This window comes from Leptidea sinapis, chromosome 12 (genome assembly GCF_905404315.1).
Source record: "Leptidea sinapis chromosome 12, ilLepSina1.1, whole genome shotgun sequence".
NCBI lineage: Eukaryota > Metazoa > Arthropoda > Insecta > Lepidoptera > Pieridae > Leptidea > Leptidea sinapis.
Window position 1 is genome coordinate 747907 of NC_066276.1, and position 17735 is coordinate 765641.

At 33.7% G+C, this 17735-nt stretch overlaps 1 protein-coding gene across 1 annotated transcript in view; it reads right to left on the minus strand.

Moving 5' to 3' along the window:
- The window catches only part of LOC126967004 (A disintegrin and metalloproteinase with thrombospondin motifs 7), a 158126-nt gene that overhangs the window by 43037 nt on the left and 97354 nt on the right, over window positions 1-17735 (minus strand). The window contains exon 4 of the mRNA XM_050811302.1: window positions 1401-1563. Within this exon, the coding sequence (XP_050667259.1) occupies window positions 1401-1563 (163 nt within the window). The remainder of the gene's footprint in view (window positions 1-1400; window positions 1564-17735) is intronic.

The window sequence follows — 17735 nt, forward strand, 5'->3', positions numbered from 1 at the left end:
TTTTATCTGAATAAGGCGTATATTATCATATTAAGTTGAATTAAAATATATTTTGATTTATGTGAGGCTAAGATAAAGGATTCGTAGAACTGGATACCGCACTATCTAAGAACAATAGCTATTATTATTATTACGGCAACTATTTGATGATTGTGTGCGTGGCATCTTGATACTCAATGGCCTCTTTCAAATTTTGTATCATCATACGCTTCGTGTTATTTTACATTAAAATTAATTAAATACAAAATAGTAATGATGATATGTGATCCCAGTGTCTTTCTTATTTCTTGTAGTATTATTTTGACAAAGTTTTACTACGCAATCCGGCATTTTAGTTTCTATTATTAGCAAAGTTTAACAGAACATGTGGCACATGAACGTCACATTGTTCGAGATTGGCTCGAGTAAGCCCACTTGGGCGTAGTATTAGTTGCCACACTTTGCGACTACTCCTGCGGTATTTAGTTGGAACGCAGCGGAGCTCAATTCTTAATCTAAGGTCGTAATGTTATTGTGACATGGAATAAATTCATCAAGCATTTTTGTAATCAAGGAGAATTTGTACATACCATAAGATAAGAATTGTGGCTCTCTGAAGTTTGTGGATTTTTGGACACGTCTAGAAAAGCAATTCGTCGATCACTTTACATAAAAAAATTTTGGGGATTTTTTGGTTTTCTATCCCGAAGAAGTGTAATACGTGCGTATAAAAACTCAACTTTTTTAATTGTACTCCCTTATCAGTGTTTATAAAGGCTTGATGCCTGATATATTCGTGGGATATTCAAGTCAAACATTTTCTTTTATTTATAGCTTAACTGACGATAAATTAAGATACCGACACGTAGCTGTTTTGTTTTTATTGTATAAAATACACAGACCACACTGGCGCTCATTTATAACGATAAATGATGTCCTATCCTATCGTGGTTTGTGAATGTTGCCAGCCCACTTAATTATGTTGATTTTATTTTTATAACCAGTTAAAATTATTAATAGTTATTTATAGTTTTGTCTATGCAAGTTAGTTCATTTTTAATACTTTCATTTTTCATTGAAATATTGCATTTCTTTGCGATTTTTTGTTGTTGTTTTATGAAGTTGCATCGCATCAATTACCAAAATTTAGAAGCAATGCGGGATTCGACCCCCGACCTCTCGGGTTCCGTCCGAGCGCTCTTTCCAACTAAGCCACCCGTTCGAGTACGCATGGGTTATAAATTTTCGTATATCTTGTTCGTTTACTTAAATAATGGACAACTAATTTGGTATCATGATGGTTCTTTGTGGATATTTCTAATAGTGGTCACTTAGATATTCATGCGAGGAACAAAACTAGGCAGGCTGCTACCTAAGAATGATTTAATGTTAAGGAAGCTTGTTTGGTAGATAAGACTTACAAGTCCATCGCAAGCGGAGATAGCGATCCTGGAGGAAGGCTGTCCTCTGATCGATCCGGTGTAGTGGCATGAGGTGGCCTGCTCCTGCGGCCGCGACCGCGTGCGCCCTGTGGCGGTGCGGCGCTCAACCACCATAGCTGGAGTGATGAATGTTACCGACGGCCTGTAGACAAATTATATATTCTTACAAATGAATTTAAATCATTTATAATCTATTATTTACTATGTCACATTTTTTGATATATTCAACTGATTATATACTGATTAATGTAGTATGATCTTTAGATCGATCCTCGTTTTATTATAAATACGTTTCTCAAACTACCGTCATTATTTATATAAGTTAAAAGTATTGAGATCACAGCTTGTAACAGAGTTGCCATGCTGTATTTGTAGCCTGTATTCGTCAGTACTCGTGGTTTGGCAATATCTTTCATGCGGTATTTTATAGGGCTCTAAAAGCTCAATAACATAAATTTAGATCTTACTTCATATATAGGTCAACATATTCACAGACTGATATAGTGGCTTTCCGCTTGAATTAAATTTTAATAGACAAATTAACAATCTCATAAAACTGAATGATCATTTATAGAAAGTCGGCGATTACACGCTTTGTTTTATCTTTATGATGCGAATCGACGCATAAAATTATTGTATACAACCAGTTATACCAGTTTTGGTATTTAATTAACCACTTGTTTGATTAATTGGCGCTGGCACAAAGGCGGCATCTAATAAAAGTTAACGCAAAACTTTTTAATTGAAGACTCAGTTATAAATATATCCTGGCCGTTAATAATTACAGATATAAAAACAACAACATAAACTTTTCTTTTTATATCGCCTTAACGAAGATAAATAACAACGGTTTTGATTTCAGGGTCGTATTGGAAACGTTCTCGAACTTTGAAAAATGTCTTCTGTAAGCCATAAATTGTGGTACAAACTTAGCGCATATCGCGCAAAGAATCTGTCCTATATGGACACGATCACAAAAAGTAGATTTAGAGTTAGCGAGTGCCCAAGAATGTGTATTTACCAATGGACAATTCATCCGTAATTTACTGAATTGAATAAAAAAGGTTGAAAAGTTTTTATGTTGCATCGAACGCTAGCTAAAACTAATAGAATTAAATTAATGCAGAAAACAATTTCTCCAAAGGTCATGCAATAAATACAAACATATTGATATATTCTTTCATAAGTACGAGAGGTTTGTATCTGAAATCAGGAAATGTGTATAACTCGTTCCCTGATTGCAGCTGCAACCCTTACCTTAAGTTGTACCCGATCGAGTTATTAATCTAGTAATTATGGATCTACACGTTTGTGAAAACTTTGCTGGCTTATTATATTTATCTAAATTAAGGCTAAAACTATGTAAAATGTATAGCTGTGTGTTTTCCAAATAAAAGAAAAAAAGAAGTAAGTAGGAAGTGGAACTTCTTTTGGTATTTTGATTAATAAAAACTAATGAAGCATTGACTTATATAACTGGACTAAGCGTTTCTTGTTTTTGGTTAATTCAGAATATATAGTTGCTTTATATATTTGCATAAAATGCAAATACCTATTACTCATAAACTCTATAGAAAGCCTATGTCATGTGATTCGTTTCTAAAGGATTTTGTAGTGTACTGTGCTTATACACCACATCCCTAATTATTTCCGGTATTAATTTAAATATCATTATCATATTTAACCTACGATAACACAGCAAAGCAATTTATATGTACTTTATTGAAAAAAAAATTATTGCGGAAATCTTATGCAAATACGACTAAGTGTAGTTGCTATAATATGTAATGACCGACATGACAGCGAATACATCAAACAACCAGTTTCTCGTTGTAATTATATTGGCTAAATCAGCCTTGACTTAGGTAAGCTGTCAATGGACAGGCAAACAGATTGAGTGGCGACTAAACATACAGATAAGACTCATTACGGCAATTAGTAGAAGTAAATATGGCTGCCCCAGATAATATTATCAGAGTACGTAGACGAATGTCAAACCGGCGCGGTGTCTACTGTCTATGGTTCTGTGACGAATGACAAGCATTCAAATACATCTCAGCTGTCAACAGAGCTCCGACTCTTATCTACTCGTATGTAACGAACACTAAAATAATGAGTATGGCAAACAGCCAGACTCTAGTGCTTTCACTAACCTATTTTCAGAAGTATAAGTGGCTTTGTTGTGGGTTTACAAAAAGGAGCATTAAATTTACGAGCTCATATTTTTGCACAGACGGTTGAATGTTAAACTTTTTGCATCGACGTATTTGTAGTTATTTTAGTTGAAGCTTTCCGGTCGTAAGTTATTTTAGTAATCTTTTTTGGTATGATTCCGCGAGTTGAGTAAGGGACAGGTGGCCATTTTAGTGACGTCAAAGTGACGACTGCCTGTTATTGTTACGCAGATGTTTATGTGAAAATATTCCCTTATTAAGCTCGGAGCTTTTAAATAAATTTAAGTAAGGGAAATCTTAATTGATTTCGCATTTATAGGTGGATAGCACAACATGTCTGAACTGAAGTTCCGACGAGGCCTAAATGAAACATTAGGGGTTCGTAGCGTAAATGCTTGTGGTAACTCCCTGCCGAATATATAATTTTTTGCGTTGCTTTTTACGTTGTCTTTACTGAAAGTCGTGTATAAAGTCTATTAATATCTTAATTGATCAACTAATTAAACTAATTCTTTAGTTGTTTTTTATCCCGACGATATTTTGATTTTCCAAACAGAATCACTGGATTTAGTTACCAGTGTACATATGCTGTAATAAAAACAAGCGTTTTAATCCTTTGAAAAGTATTTATTTTGAACATAAAACATTATTTGTTCAGTATTATTCTAAGAAATCATCACATGAATGTAGTGAGTCGAGGGGTTATGCTGTTGCGACCTTATGGTGCGAATCCTTTATATTATTGGACTTTTACGAGGCTTTTGATCCTTACTCCCGAGCAGTTTAAATTGAAAGTAACTCACGACCATATTTCACTTTAAAATGCGAGTACAACGATGAAATAAAACGAAAGCAGTGACAGTAAAATTAAGATTTAAGTGCTTATTTTAGAATTATGATCATTTAGTAAGAAATATGCATGACACACTGTTAAAGCGCGTTATCAATTTATATATTACTCTGTCATCTGACCATCATATTTTGTTGGAGGTTAAAGAGAAAGTACATATTGTCCTTTTATTGAATATTTCTCATAAATATTATTTGAAATTATATTAAATTTGAAACAAGAAATCTGAGACATTCAGACAAATTATTTCATTTCAAGTTAAAAATGCAAGTCAAAGGTATTTTCTTTACTTCTCTTTAAAAGAGAATTAACTTACGTCAAAAGGAAGTAATCAATTTTGAGAATAAAATACTTTAGACTTTAAAGTAGACATTTCTGGCAAACCAGTAGTGTCCCCTGGTAAACGTCGACTAACTAAAAACAATTGTGTAATGAAATATATTATTACAATTAATAATTATTTATATCAATTTACATGTGGCCCCATTTCACCGTCGTTTCTTTTTATGTTATCATATGTTTGACTTTTTCTTTGTTAGTTTGGTCCTCTAACTTTGCCGCGAATCTGAAGTCTTATTTATCTATAGCTAAGATTTGGCATTTGATCACAGCACATTCAATACGGACAAATACGTAAATTCTTAAACAGGATGAATATTTCAAGTTTGCGTTGATGGCCAAATCCGAAACTATGAGCTTAGAAAAACAATGTTTTAAACTTTATCGGAACGTACCCAAAGTACTCCTCCTGCCTCCTTTGAGTACTTTTCGCTATTCCTCTGGCCCTTTTGTAACCAAATATATTCAAATTCAAATTCAAAAACACTTTATTCATGTAGGTCACAAAAATGACACTTATGAATGTCAAAAAAAAAATATATAAATATTGTTTCTTATTGAATTTACCGCTACTTCGTAAAGGGTTGAGCTAATGAGAAGATGTAGCAAGAAACTCATTGCCACTCTTAAGTCAAGATTTACATTTTAGTTGTTTTACAAATCATTTCAATTACAATATATGCAAAGTGACGCAACAAAAATACTCAAAAGTCAAAAACTGAAAGGCTTACATGAGTAAGTCAAAAAAGAGAAAAAAAAAGTAAATTAATACTTATAAACACAAGAGTTATTGAGTATAGTAGATGCATCAATCCACACATACCGTAAATAAATAGAGGCATTATGTGAGCATTTCATAAAATAAAATATACAATAACTTTAACTTTAAAGGAAATAATAATAATAAAAAAAACACATCAAGCAGACCTCCCGGTACCAAGATCATCCAGCCCCCACGAGTAGCACCCGTTTACGAGCATGACGCATGGACCAGCCATCGCCTCCCTCGATCATATTTTAGGGAAGGGAACGACCCGCCCCACGTCGCCGCCACAAGCAGAGGCATTTAAGCGAGCATGACGATACCTGCTACGAGGAATCTACCGAATAACAAAACAATTCAAGTTCATCTACATATTATGCAATACTTACTAAATGCCTCTACTTACAATTTTGTTTCAAATTACATAACTCATGATAATGATTATTAAAATTGATTAAACAACAGAAACAATATTAATATTTAAATTATATAACTATAATGACATTTATCAAACTAAGACAGACATGTAACAGCCCAGCAGCTCAGTCCCAAGGGTTCTTTAGATCCAGATATTCAGATATTTTATAGTACCCTTTTGTATACAACTTTTTCTTTAGCACTCATTTATATTCATTTAAAGGTAAGTTCTGAATGTCAATAGGGACCTTATTATAAAAACGTATACACAGACCTCTGAATGAAGTTGTGACTTTTTGGAGTCGACTTACATGAACAGCAAGCCTATCCCTATTTCTAGTATTGACATTATGAGTGTCACTAATTTTTTTAAACGAATTTATATTTTTTTTTACATAAACAAGGTTTTCATATATGTATTGCGATGTCAAAGTCAAAACTTTTATTTCCTTAAATTTTTCCCTTAGTGACACTCTTGGTCCTAATTTATAGATGGCATGAATAGCTCGCTTCTTCAGTGTGAAAATGGTGTTAACATCGGCAGCATGTCCCCAAAGTAAAATACCGTATGTCATCAGACTATGAAAATAGCTGAAGTAGACCAACCTCGCGGTATTTTCATCAGTAAGTTGCCGAATTTCATTCATAATATGAGGACCCCACTGAAGTTTGGTATCTAAGATAATCCCTAAAAATACGGTTGTATCTACAGGTTTCAACTCATCGTCTTTTACTACAATATTTGTGTCAACCTGTCTAGCATTAGGCAGGGAAAATTTAATACATTTGTTTTTTTTTTTCATTAAGAAGGAGATTATTCGTAGTGAACCATTCCACTACTTTGGAGATAGCATTGTTCACGTCATCAAAAGCAGTATGCTGTCTATGTAGTTTAAAAAGTAAAGAAGTATCATCTGCAAACAATACTATCTCATGTTTATTTTGTACAAAGTATGGTAAATCATTTATATATACAAGGAATAGGAATGGCCCAAGAATCGAACCCTGTGGAACGCCCATAATAATGGGAGATCCAGCTGTTCACTTAAACCATCTGAAACCTGTTGCCCAAATAAGACTTCAGAAGGCCAAGTGCTTCTCCCTTGATACCATAATGATGTAGTTTCCTGATTAAGATTTCATGATGAACACAGTCTAATGCCTTGGATAAATCACAGAAAATGCCAATGGCATCCTGACAATTATCCCAGGCTTCAAAAATTTGCTGAATAAGCTCAACACCAGCATCTGTTGTTGAGCGACCCCTTGAAAAACCAAATTGTTTAGTGCTCATTAAATTGTTACCATAAAAATGATTAAGCAATTGTTGTAAAATAAGCTTTTCAAATATTTTACTTAGCGTCGGTAGAATAGATATTGGTCTAAAATTTGTGGGGTCAGAAGAACTACCGGCTTTGAATAATGGAATGACTTTACTCTGTTTCATCAAATCAGGAAACACACCATTGTCAACACATAAGTTAAATATGACAACCAAGTATGGAGCAATACAATCAGCTATGGAGTGAATTATTTTAACGGAAAAGCCATCAAGATCAGCAACCTTTTTCAATTCTACTGATTTAAAGGCTTTCATTACATCATTGTAAGTAACATGAGTGAATTTGAACTCTATTTTACATTCATTTACATTAGACATAATTATAGATTCAGCAAGAGTGGCAGATGACTTAAGGGCCTTGGTGGTGGAAACTGGAATATCAGCAAAAAATCTTTCAAAAGCATCCGCAACATCTTGGTCTGTATCCAAGATTTTTTCATTTATTTTTAAACTAAAATTTAAGTTGCGAGGTTTGTTTCTTCCAGTCTCACTGTTTATTACTTGCCATGTTGATTTTATTTTATCTGAACTATTTTTAATTTTATTACTTATATACATTAATTTTGCTAAGGAGGTACATGAGCGTTTAAATATCTTTGAATAATTTTTTACATAGTTAGCAAATCTTTCTGAGTGATTATACAATTTTTCCTCATAAAGTGAGTATAATTTCCTTCTGCTAATATGAATTCCCACCGTTTCCCAATCACTGAAAGACAATGAATTATTTTTCTGTATATACTTTGGCTTAAATATAACATTATATTCACCTTTGATAACATCAATAACAGAATCATATAGTTCATTTGGGTCCTCATAATAATTTAAATTAGGTAACTTCATTAAAGTATTTGATCTAAAATTATTTTGGCGACTAGTGTTCACAAGTACATATTTAACACTGTACTTAGGTTTACTATAATTAAAATTAAAAGTGGTTAGTAGGCCACAGTGGTCTGATTCTTAATTTATTTATAATTGAATTTGACTGTGTAACAATATTGGTAAATATATTATCAAGACAGGTTGATGTAGTCACTGTAATTCTAGTTGGCTCTAAAAATAAATTTACTAGATTATAGCATCGAAATAGGGATATTAGCTTAGTGCTCAGGCCGGATTCAACTAATAAATTAACATTAAAATCTCCATAAACAAGAATATTTTTATTATTTTTATTACTAATTCTAAATAAAACTTCATCCATAATTTTTTCAAAAATGTCATATGATGCAGCTGGTGGTCTGTATACACTCATTACAACAAGCTGCTCAAGCTCTATACAGGCTATCTCAATAGTTTGTTCAACTGACAGGCTCACAATATCAGAACGTTCTTTATATTTTAAACTGTTATGAATCAGCATTAGAGAGCCTCCGTGTATTGCATTTTGTCTGTTAAACGAACTAGCAACCTGGTGCTTACCAAAATTAAACATAAGCTGATGACTTTTTAACCAATGTTCTGTTAAACAAAGTATATCAATATCATTATTATTTAAAAACAACTCAATTTCCAAGTGTTTCCCAGACAAGCCCTGAATATTTTGGTGCACCAGGTTAATAAATTTTTTATTATTAAATATATCTAATACGGGTGTGCTATGCTTTATATTCAAGTTATTATTTTTTGTTGTATTAGATTTCAAATTTCTGCCGGAGTTGTTCTCAGTTGTCTTATAAACTAGTTTAAATGGTTTGGAAAATATTCCACAGTTTTAATACCAAAGGTACTACTAACCTGCTCAATAGAAGCAGGTGTCTGTCTGTCCACCGAACAGGATAAGTTAATAAAATAATAATTTAGCACATGTGCTAATTGTCGAGTACAATATTTAGAAAGATAACAATTTTCTTTAGTCAAATAAAAATACTTTCCAACAAACTTATTGGTGTCCATAAAATGGAAAAGACCATGACGACATGTCAAGGTATGCATATATAAATTTAACTTATTTCTATGATTATTTTCTCGTTCTGGCAAGCTCTGACTGAATGGTAACCCAAACAAAATTATTTTATTTACTCTATCTAAGTTGCTAAGCAATTTGAAATAATTAGCAATATCCTTATTATTAGTTCTTCCTCTTCTACCAATTAGAATTATTATTGCTGTATTTAAATTGAATTTATAAGTTATAATTCTGTCTAAAATATTGGAATAAGTGGCCCCAGGCATACAGATATTTAAAATATTTTGACCAAAGTTAAGATTCAGTTGTAAACCAATTTTTTTTCCAATCTCATCACTGTACATAATAATGTTATGTTTAATATTGGTTTGTAACTCTTGATTATGTGAGAGGGAAATAGTTGATATGTCTAATGATATGCAAGGGTTATGCACTTGAGGTATAAGCGACTCATGCTCCGGCTGTTGGCAAGCTTGAAAAGGTGTCCCACAAAATATGTTTTTTGCCACTAGCGATTCAAATGTTTCTAGGTTATACTGACTAGACTTAATAAGCTCATCCATTGCCAAAGCATGTTCACTTATCTCATTTTGAGCCATATCATATTTATAAGTTATTTCCTGTAGGGTTTTGTTCATATTAGAGAGTTCTGAATGAAGCTGCTGTTATATTCATAATTACACCTACATGATTCTAAATCTGATTAAGTTTGTTTAACAATTCTGATCTTTCTTTGCACAAGTACAAATTCTTATTGAAATTATGATTTTTTTTATTAATTTTTGGGTCGACTTAGTATATTTGTTAATTTTAGCATATTTTTTAAATTTATTCCTACTAAAGGACAATGTTTGGGCAGTTACAGAGGTATTACATGAAGAATTATTACCAGTTAAGTCAATAGTGACACTGGGGGAGTCAAAATTACTAGGTGAGTTAGCAGAATACATTGTAGGTGAATTGCAGATTAGTTCTTCAAACAGTGACTGTGTGTGGGACATATTCCTGTTATTTTTTTGTGAGTCCAAGATAGTAATTTGCTTATGAGCATATCGAATATGAAATTATAGAATTTGATTCTTATTAACGACGTTATCAAATGCTGTAATAATACTACTCTTGTTTTCTTTTTGAAATTCATCAATTCCTGGTAATTAATATTGATTTTTCAAGTACCCAATCACGCAGTTTTAGTTTTCATTATAATTGGATCCGAAGTTTGTGGCGATTCCTCTATAGTTTTGGATTCACCCAAGCACGCTGACTTGAAAAATTCATCCTATATATTAGATAATCCATTAGTTCGCTTCTTTGCAACACTTATAGGTACTTACAATAACACTAACATTGGATTTTTAAAAAATATCGTTTACATACTATTACACACACATAGATGATGTGGTAATTACACTATATATATACTGGAAATGTTTTCTTGGTCTCAAGTAATATCGCAGTTATGAATTGTTATGTAAATTATTTCGAGCCTAACGACTTGGCACAAATAACCAGTCTGGCGGTAGCTCGGTTACAGCACGGTGTTGCCAGTGCGAAATTTATTATCAATGGCGCCAATTTACCACCCATTACCATTAGCCGACTCGTGCGTTAAACCAATTATTAGACGTTTACACTTATTTTTGCCTCGTGTTTAATTTTACTTTATAATTAGTTAGTGTACCTATATTGCCTTAAGAATATTGTGATGACCAAGCGTTATTTAAAGCAAATTTCATTTAATCAGTGGTTTTTTGTTTTGTACGACGTTTCGGAGATATATAATAATAACTTTCTAAAACCAACAATAAACAGTGGGAGGCTCCTTCGGATGTCGGCCAGATTAACGGCGTCTATCTCTACCGTGAAGCAGTAATGTGTAAACGTTATCGTGTTTCGGTCTGAAGGGCGCCGTAGCTAGTAAAATTACTGGGCAAATAAGACTTATCATGTTATGTGTCAAGGTGACGAGCAATTACAATTGTAGTGCCACTCAGAATTTTTGGGTTTTTCAAGAATCCGGAGCGGCAATGCATTGTAATGGGCAGGGCGTATCAGTTACCATCAGCTGAACGTCCATCTCGTCTTCTCCCTTATTTTCATAAAAAAATAAGAATACTTTATATTACACGATCGCAGCGCTACCTATAGGTCCAATGGTAAATCGAAAACGTTCAGGATTTGGATTCGATCCCGCAGGTTTCAATACTGAAAAGAAATAAATTTTTGATTTTCAGATTCAATTCATGAATTTTCCCGCTTTTAGTATAACTGTTAGACTGCCTATTTGAGCGAAGCGAAGCGATGCTGAGCTTCTCCCACCGGGTGACTCCAAATGATTTCTGTGTTAAATTGTTTCTCGGCCATTTCTAGACCGATTTTAAACAATTTGAACTCATAGAAAGCTTTCAAAATTTTCTAGGTTATTGTCGAGACAGAATTTTGAATTTCGACTTGAATCAATTATTATAATTAAAAATAAACATGATTTACAAATTATTCTAAATTAGCACGCGCTATTTATATTTATTTAAAAATTTTACCGATTGATCAAATCTTGTTTGATTAATTTTGTTTTGTTTTTGTACAGAGACTTAGTTTACTTCGCTTCGCTCAAATACATGCCGCAGCAACGACGAGCGACTGCGGCATCCTAGTTTATTTTTTTCTATACATCCTCCTTATGAATCATGAAACCAGAACGGCAAATAGTCCTCCACAGCTTATGAGCTTTGTCATTCGTAATGCTAATGTGCCGTAAGATTGGAGGGTGAAAGCTCTCAATAATAGACGTCTCCATGCTAAACTATTCACTATGACCTTATTACGCAATTTCTCCGCGTTCATTGTTCATTGTATTGAAATAATTAACGTATAAATATGCATGAATTGCACTCGAGACGCGGCGACGACTTTCAAATTGCCAAGTTTTTGCTCCCCGTCATAAAAATGTATGAGCGTCTCAATGCTTAAAATACAACCTCCGCGCTATCGGGCGTACATCGAATAAGGTCGAAAGTGTGCCGTGCATTCTATAAATCTATAATTTACCACTTTTTGCTGCACTGCCACAAGGTAAATGTTATTCCAATTACATTATCAAGAGTTGCCGTAAAATTATATGTTATCTGTTTTGTAAAACAGATTTAACAAACAATACTTCCTCAGAATTTCTCATCATTCATATGGCATAGTAACATGAAAGAAATACTTTGTTATACGATGTTATTAAACCTCTGTGATTGTACTTTTCACATGCTTTTTATTAGCTTCACCTGTATGTATTTTTGTTTGTAACCGACTCATTTAGGCGCGATTTAGACCCACTTTAAACGGCCACATTTCGTTCAAACTTTGTAGATTTATCGAGGACCGATGACTCTACATTAGTTTGATAAAATTATTCTTTAAGATTAAAAAAAAAAAATCCATTTTTCAATTTGCACAATGAGATTTATTTCAATTTATATAATTTTCAACAATTTTTAGTTCGGTTTTCTATAAAAAGCGTGTTTTTTAGTTTTTTTTTAACCATCTATTATTTATTATATCAGGCTATTTACGATACATTGAATGAAACAATTAATAAGTTTACCTATCACATATGATTAAAATATAAATAGAAGATTTAAATCGTATTTTAGAAAAAAGGTTGAAATATTTTTTCTCAATCTTGTAGATTTTTTTTATAATATACTAATACTGTTTATTTATAGTATTCATTAGAAAGAACTTACAATCTGACGTTAATAAAAAGAAAGGTTGCACTATGAGAAGAAACCTTAGTTCATTAATTTAGACGTCTAGTTAAACTATGACAGCTGTGAAAACGTCGAAAAAAAAGTTGACGTAGAACTAACCTCTATTTTGCTAAATCGCGAGTGTAAGACGTCGCTGTCACGCACACTATACTAATATTTCTGGCCTGTTTTTATCGGTTATCTAACAGCAAGAGACTCTATCTAGATAAATTATCTAAGAAAAAACTTAGATCTCGAAAAAATTTTAATTTAATAAACATCATAGTGCCATGAGAACTTTAAAAGAAAATAACCAATGAATGAAAAACAAAGATAAACTAGATATTTTACAAAGTATGTTACATGACATTACAACGGCAATAGATAAAACTGCAATATGTTATTATTTCATTAAAATGCGTATAATGTGCATGCAAAGGTTCTTAGAAGCGGTGCGTGTTGGTCACCTGAGTTGAAAACTACTGATAGCTACTTCTGAGAAACGATTGCATGCGAAATCGGCTCTTCTTTGATACGAGGCAGACGCGTAGGCCCAATCTTAATCTGTGCATATCTGGCTTTGACATCCTCACGTATTACGTCGAGTATTAATTACTTACTGGACGATAGATGGGTATTCTGCAAGAACATTTATTAATTTAGGCGATACTTTGCGAAATTCCATAATTATCTAGATGTTATGTGCATCCTCCACCGAAGTACCGGGCCACGCTGAATCTTTGAAAACTTTGCTTCAACCAAATCTGCAAGAGGCATCCTCAGGAGATTTTGACTCTATAACGAGAGTCCAGAGTTCGGTTGTGCTTTAGACATGCATGTAGACTAACAAATCTTAGCAGAATTTTCACCTAAAATAACTCATAGCATTTAGATATACCTATCTGCAACTAAATATTGCGTGAATAAGGCTCTGGTTTCAATGGAGCCCTTTCAATTTCTTCATAGGTGTGTTAGATGTTGTCATTCACCGTAAGAGCATCGAAGAAAAGTTCATTTTATTTTGAAAGTCAAAAAGACACTGGTACTTGGTGGGGATTTAAGTAGTCCAATAAAATACATCCGGGATAACGGTCCTATGCCTTTGGGCCCCACGCACTCTGCCTCTCTACTCCTCTATCTCCACCAATCTTTTTATCTAATATGATAACGGTCTTCTATGATTTAATACCACTCCTTCCATATTTGGTACCCACTGTAACAATTCAATTGATGTCCGATAATCTCTCCAGGAGCATTCTCGATCATGCAAATTGTGATATGATCATGTGATATAGTCAAAACGGTGTTTCATCAGCCCGTTCCTCCGATACTAAAAATCACGACAAGAAGAAAAATGTAAAAAATCAAATCTAATCGAATGTATCAATGTTAAGAATATTTTCTGATTTAAATTTGCTGCTAAATTTTTGATTTGTTCCTTTTCTATTTATTAGCTGAAAAACGCCCGGTTTTTTAATCAATCTCAGTGGTATTTTTATTAAAGAGCGTGAAATGCCTCTTTATTGAGTCATGACTGATATAAGATGTCATGTGTTAAAGTTGTCAAACCGTATTTTGGGGGTCATTGAATGCGTAGTAGCACATAAGATCAAACAGGATGTAAATCCTACGTTATAAGAGGGGGGACTGCCTAAGTCAAAATTGAAATTGAGTTTAGTATGGACGTGCAGAGATTTGACATGAGTTTGGAATAGTAGTAATTACAGTTTGGCGATTGGCGAGGAAGTATAATCCGGCTAAGTTTGAAAGCGAGCAGTTGTAACGTTGTGCATTTCGGCATTTTTTATCTCCGCTTTTTACAAGATTATAGCCGTCATTTGTCAATCTATCAATGACTGCACGTTTTATACAATCGAGTGAATCGCTTATTTCTTAGAAAGTTTCGCTAGAAAAGGCTGAAAAAGATCTCAGTGGTGAAAGGGGCGAGACCGATATGCGTTAATCGGATCCAGTCTTTAATTATTGGTATTGCCGCGCGTTAAAAATATCGTGCATTTTAGTTGCATGAAATTATAAATTCACAGGAATACTTTTGCACATAATTTTATTTAATAATCTCAGTTTAGTAATATATTCAAAAGCTATGCGGTTGAATTGAGATAATACTGATTCTATCTCCGTGCTAACTGCAATAGATATCTATCACAGGAATGCTGCTGAACTTGATTCAGATTTTGCAATATTTAAGGTAAGGTAATTATAAAATGCTGGAAACAATAAGGAAATACAAATTATGTTTAATTAATTGGGAATGCCATGTTGGACAATTTACGTCAATACAATATATGTATTGACGTAGGCTGGTAGATAAAACACCTAATTAATTAAGTATGAATATGATTCATAATTAATTATGATAATTGAGTGAGTTTCAGGAGACGAAGAGAAAGTTATTATATATCTTAATATATATATTTCCTTTGTACGTCTGTTGTAACTGAACTCCTCCTAAACGGCTAGACCGATTTTAATGAAACTTTCTGTGTGTCTTCAGGTGAATTCGAGAATGGTTTAGATTCACAATTGAACTAATTCCTAAGCAGCTGGACCGATTTTGATGATTTTTTTGTGTGATTGGTTTAGATTCTCAATTCCGTCCATATAATATAATTCTCCTGCTCATGTGTATGTTAGTGAACTCAGCCAAACGGCTGGACCTATTTTTCAAATTTAAGACATGTGTACAGGACAACGTCTGTCGGTTCCACTAGTTTTATTATAAATGTGTTAGTGACTTTGATTGTTAGTTCAGGCTTATGTAAACAAGTAAAAGTGCACTGCTACACAAAGTGTGTAAGGCTGAGATCTATAAAGCGTACTCAGACTTTACTTAAGTTCAGCATAATATTGGCTGTCACATGACTATAAAAACGAAAACAAAGATTGTTATCGATTGTTATAGAGGCTGAGATTTATAGAGCGTACTTATACTTTGCTCAGACTTTACTTACGTAATACTTAGCTGAGTGTAAGCTTATCACAATCTTTGTTTTCGTTTTTATAGTCATGTGACAGCCAAAATCATGCTGAGCTTAAGCTAAGACAGCCCAATGCAAAAGTCGCACGACACGCCACAAGTTAGGATATCATCCTCACCATCTGGATGTGTGGCGGTCCTCCACAGTGCGGTTTTCAAGGAGATTTCTTCCACGTACTACAAAGCTGTGGAATGAACTTCCTTGTGCGGTGTTTCCGGGACGATACGACATGGGTACCTTCAAAAAAAGCGCGTACACCTTCCTTAAAGGCCGGCAACGCTCCTGTGATTCCTCTGGTGTTGCAAAAGATTGTGGGCGGCGGTGATCACTTAACAACAGGTGACCCGTACGCTCGTTTGTCCTCCTTTTCCATAAAAAAAGTCAAGTTCGCGTTTTATCACACTCGGCTAAGTTTTACGTAAGTAAAGTCTGAGTAAAGTCTTAGTACGCTCCATAGAACTCAGCCTTACACACTTTGTGTACCAGTGCACTTTTACTTGTGTACATACGGTCTGAACTAACAATCAAAGTCACGTATTATTTTATCTTATTAAATTTCTAGCCGTAAGAAATAACCTCATATATACTAAATAACGAAAATTAGTCCAATATATGCATCCACCGGAAAACGTTAGCGGATACGCTTATAGAAATGAAACAAGACAGTTAAAATAACACGAAAATAGCCGAGATTTATCGTTTGGTTCCAGTGAGAAGTATCTTATACTGTTTATTAGGCGCATAGCCAACAACTTGTTCGTAATTAATATCTCTTGCATTCAGGGCTGAGTTTATCTAATACTACAGAATAGGTTCTATATGGTAGATATTTTAAACTTTATATTGTACTGATAAAGGTCTACAGATGATTTAGATTGACTGGATGGAAGGTGATTCACCAGTCTTAGACATATATTTATTGCAACAGTAAAAAGCGTAGGTACCTACGTTCCAAAAAAAAACGGCATCGCTGTCTCTCTCTCATGCAATGGGAGGAAAGATTGAAAGTAAAACCTCTAAACGCACAATGATTTTTTTATTGGTACCAGGCGAACATATGTGAAGTAAATTACTGATCACGCGTGTCTTAGTCAAGTCAAGTCAACCAAGTCTAGCAAACACTTGATCGGATTTGGTACAACCGACCTCTGCGGTCTGGTAGCGGATCATAGTCTATGGTATATCGCATTGTTCATGGCACAAAATTATTAATATTACCACCGAATCACCGGACCGTCCGTTGGTTCGGCCATACCGAATCCGACCGTGTCTTTACGATATAAGAAGTGAAAATGTCAATATAGTTATACCGCTATGAAAGACATTACTATCACCGCTACCATATTTATGTTCACCTGGTGTCTATGTAGTACTATACGCCGTGTATATGACGTCAGAATATATTAATTCAACTATGATCTTCTGGTACCAAAACACTGTTTAATGCTCTCTCATCTCATTTTCTCCCACGTTATTTTTATAATTTATGTGTCTGTCTCTTTTAACTGTCGCGTTTTTTCGTTTCATCGACTTTCAAATCACAACGATGCTAAGCAAGTTTTAACTCAATAAAGGATTAGATTTGATAATTTACCTATGTTAGATACTAGATAGCTTAATATGCTGCTTGAAAATGGCTATTAGATCTACTTACGACCGTGCCCAATATACTATCTACAAATAGAGAAAAATTACTACCTTCTACTGTCAGTAATTAGCTGACAATAATCTGAAGCTGTCGCAATATACCCGATAGGTCATTCTTATCGCCTTATATTGGG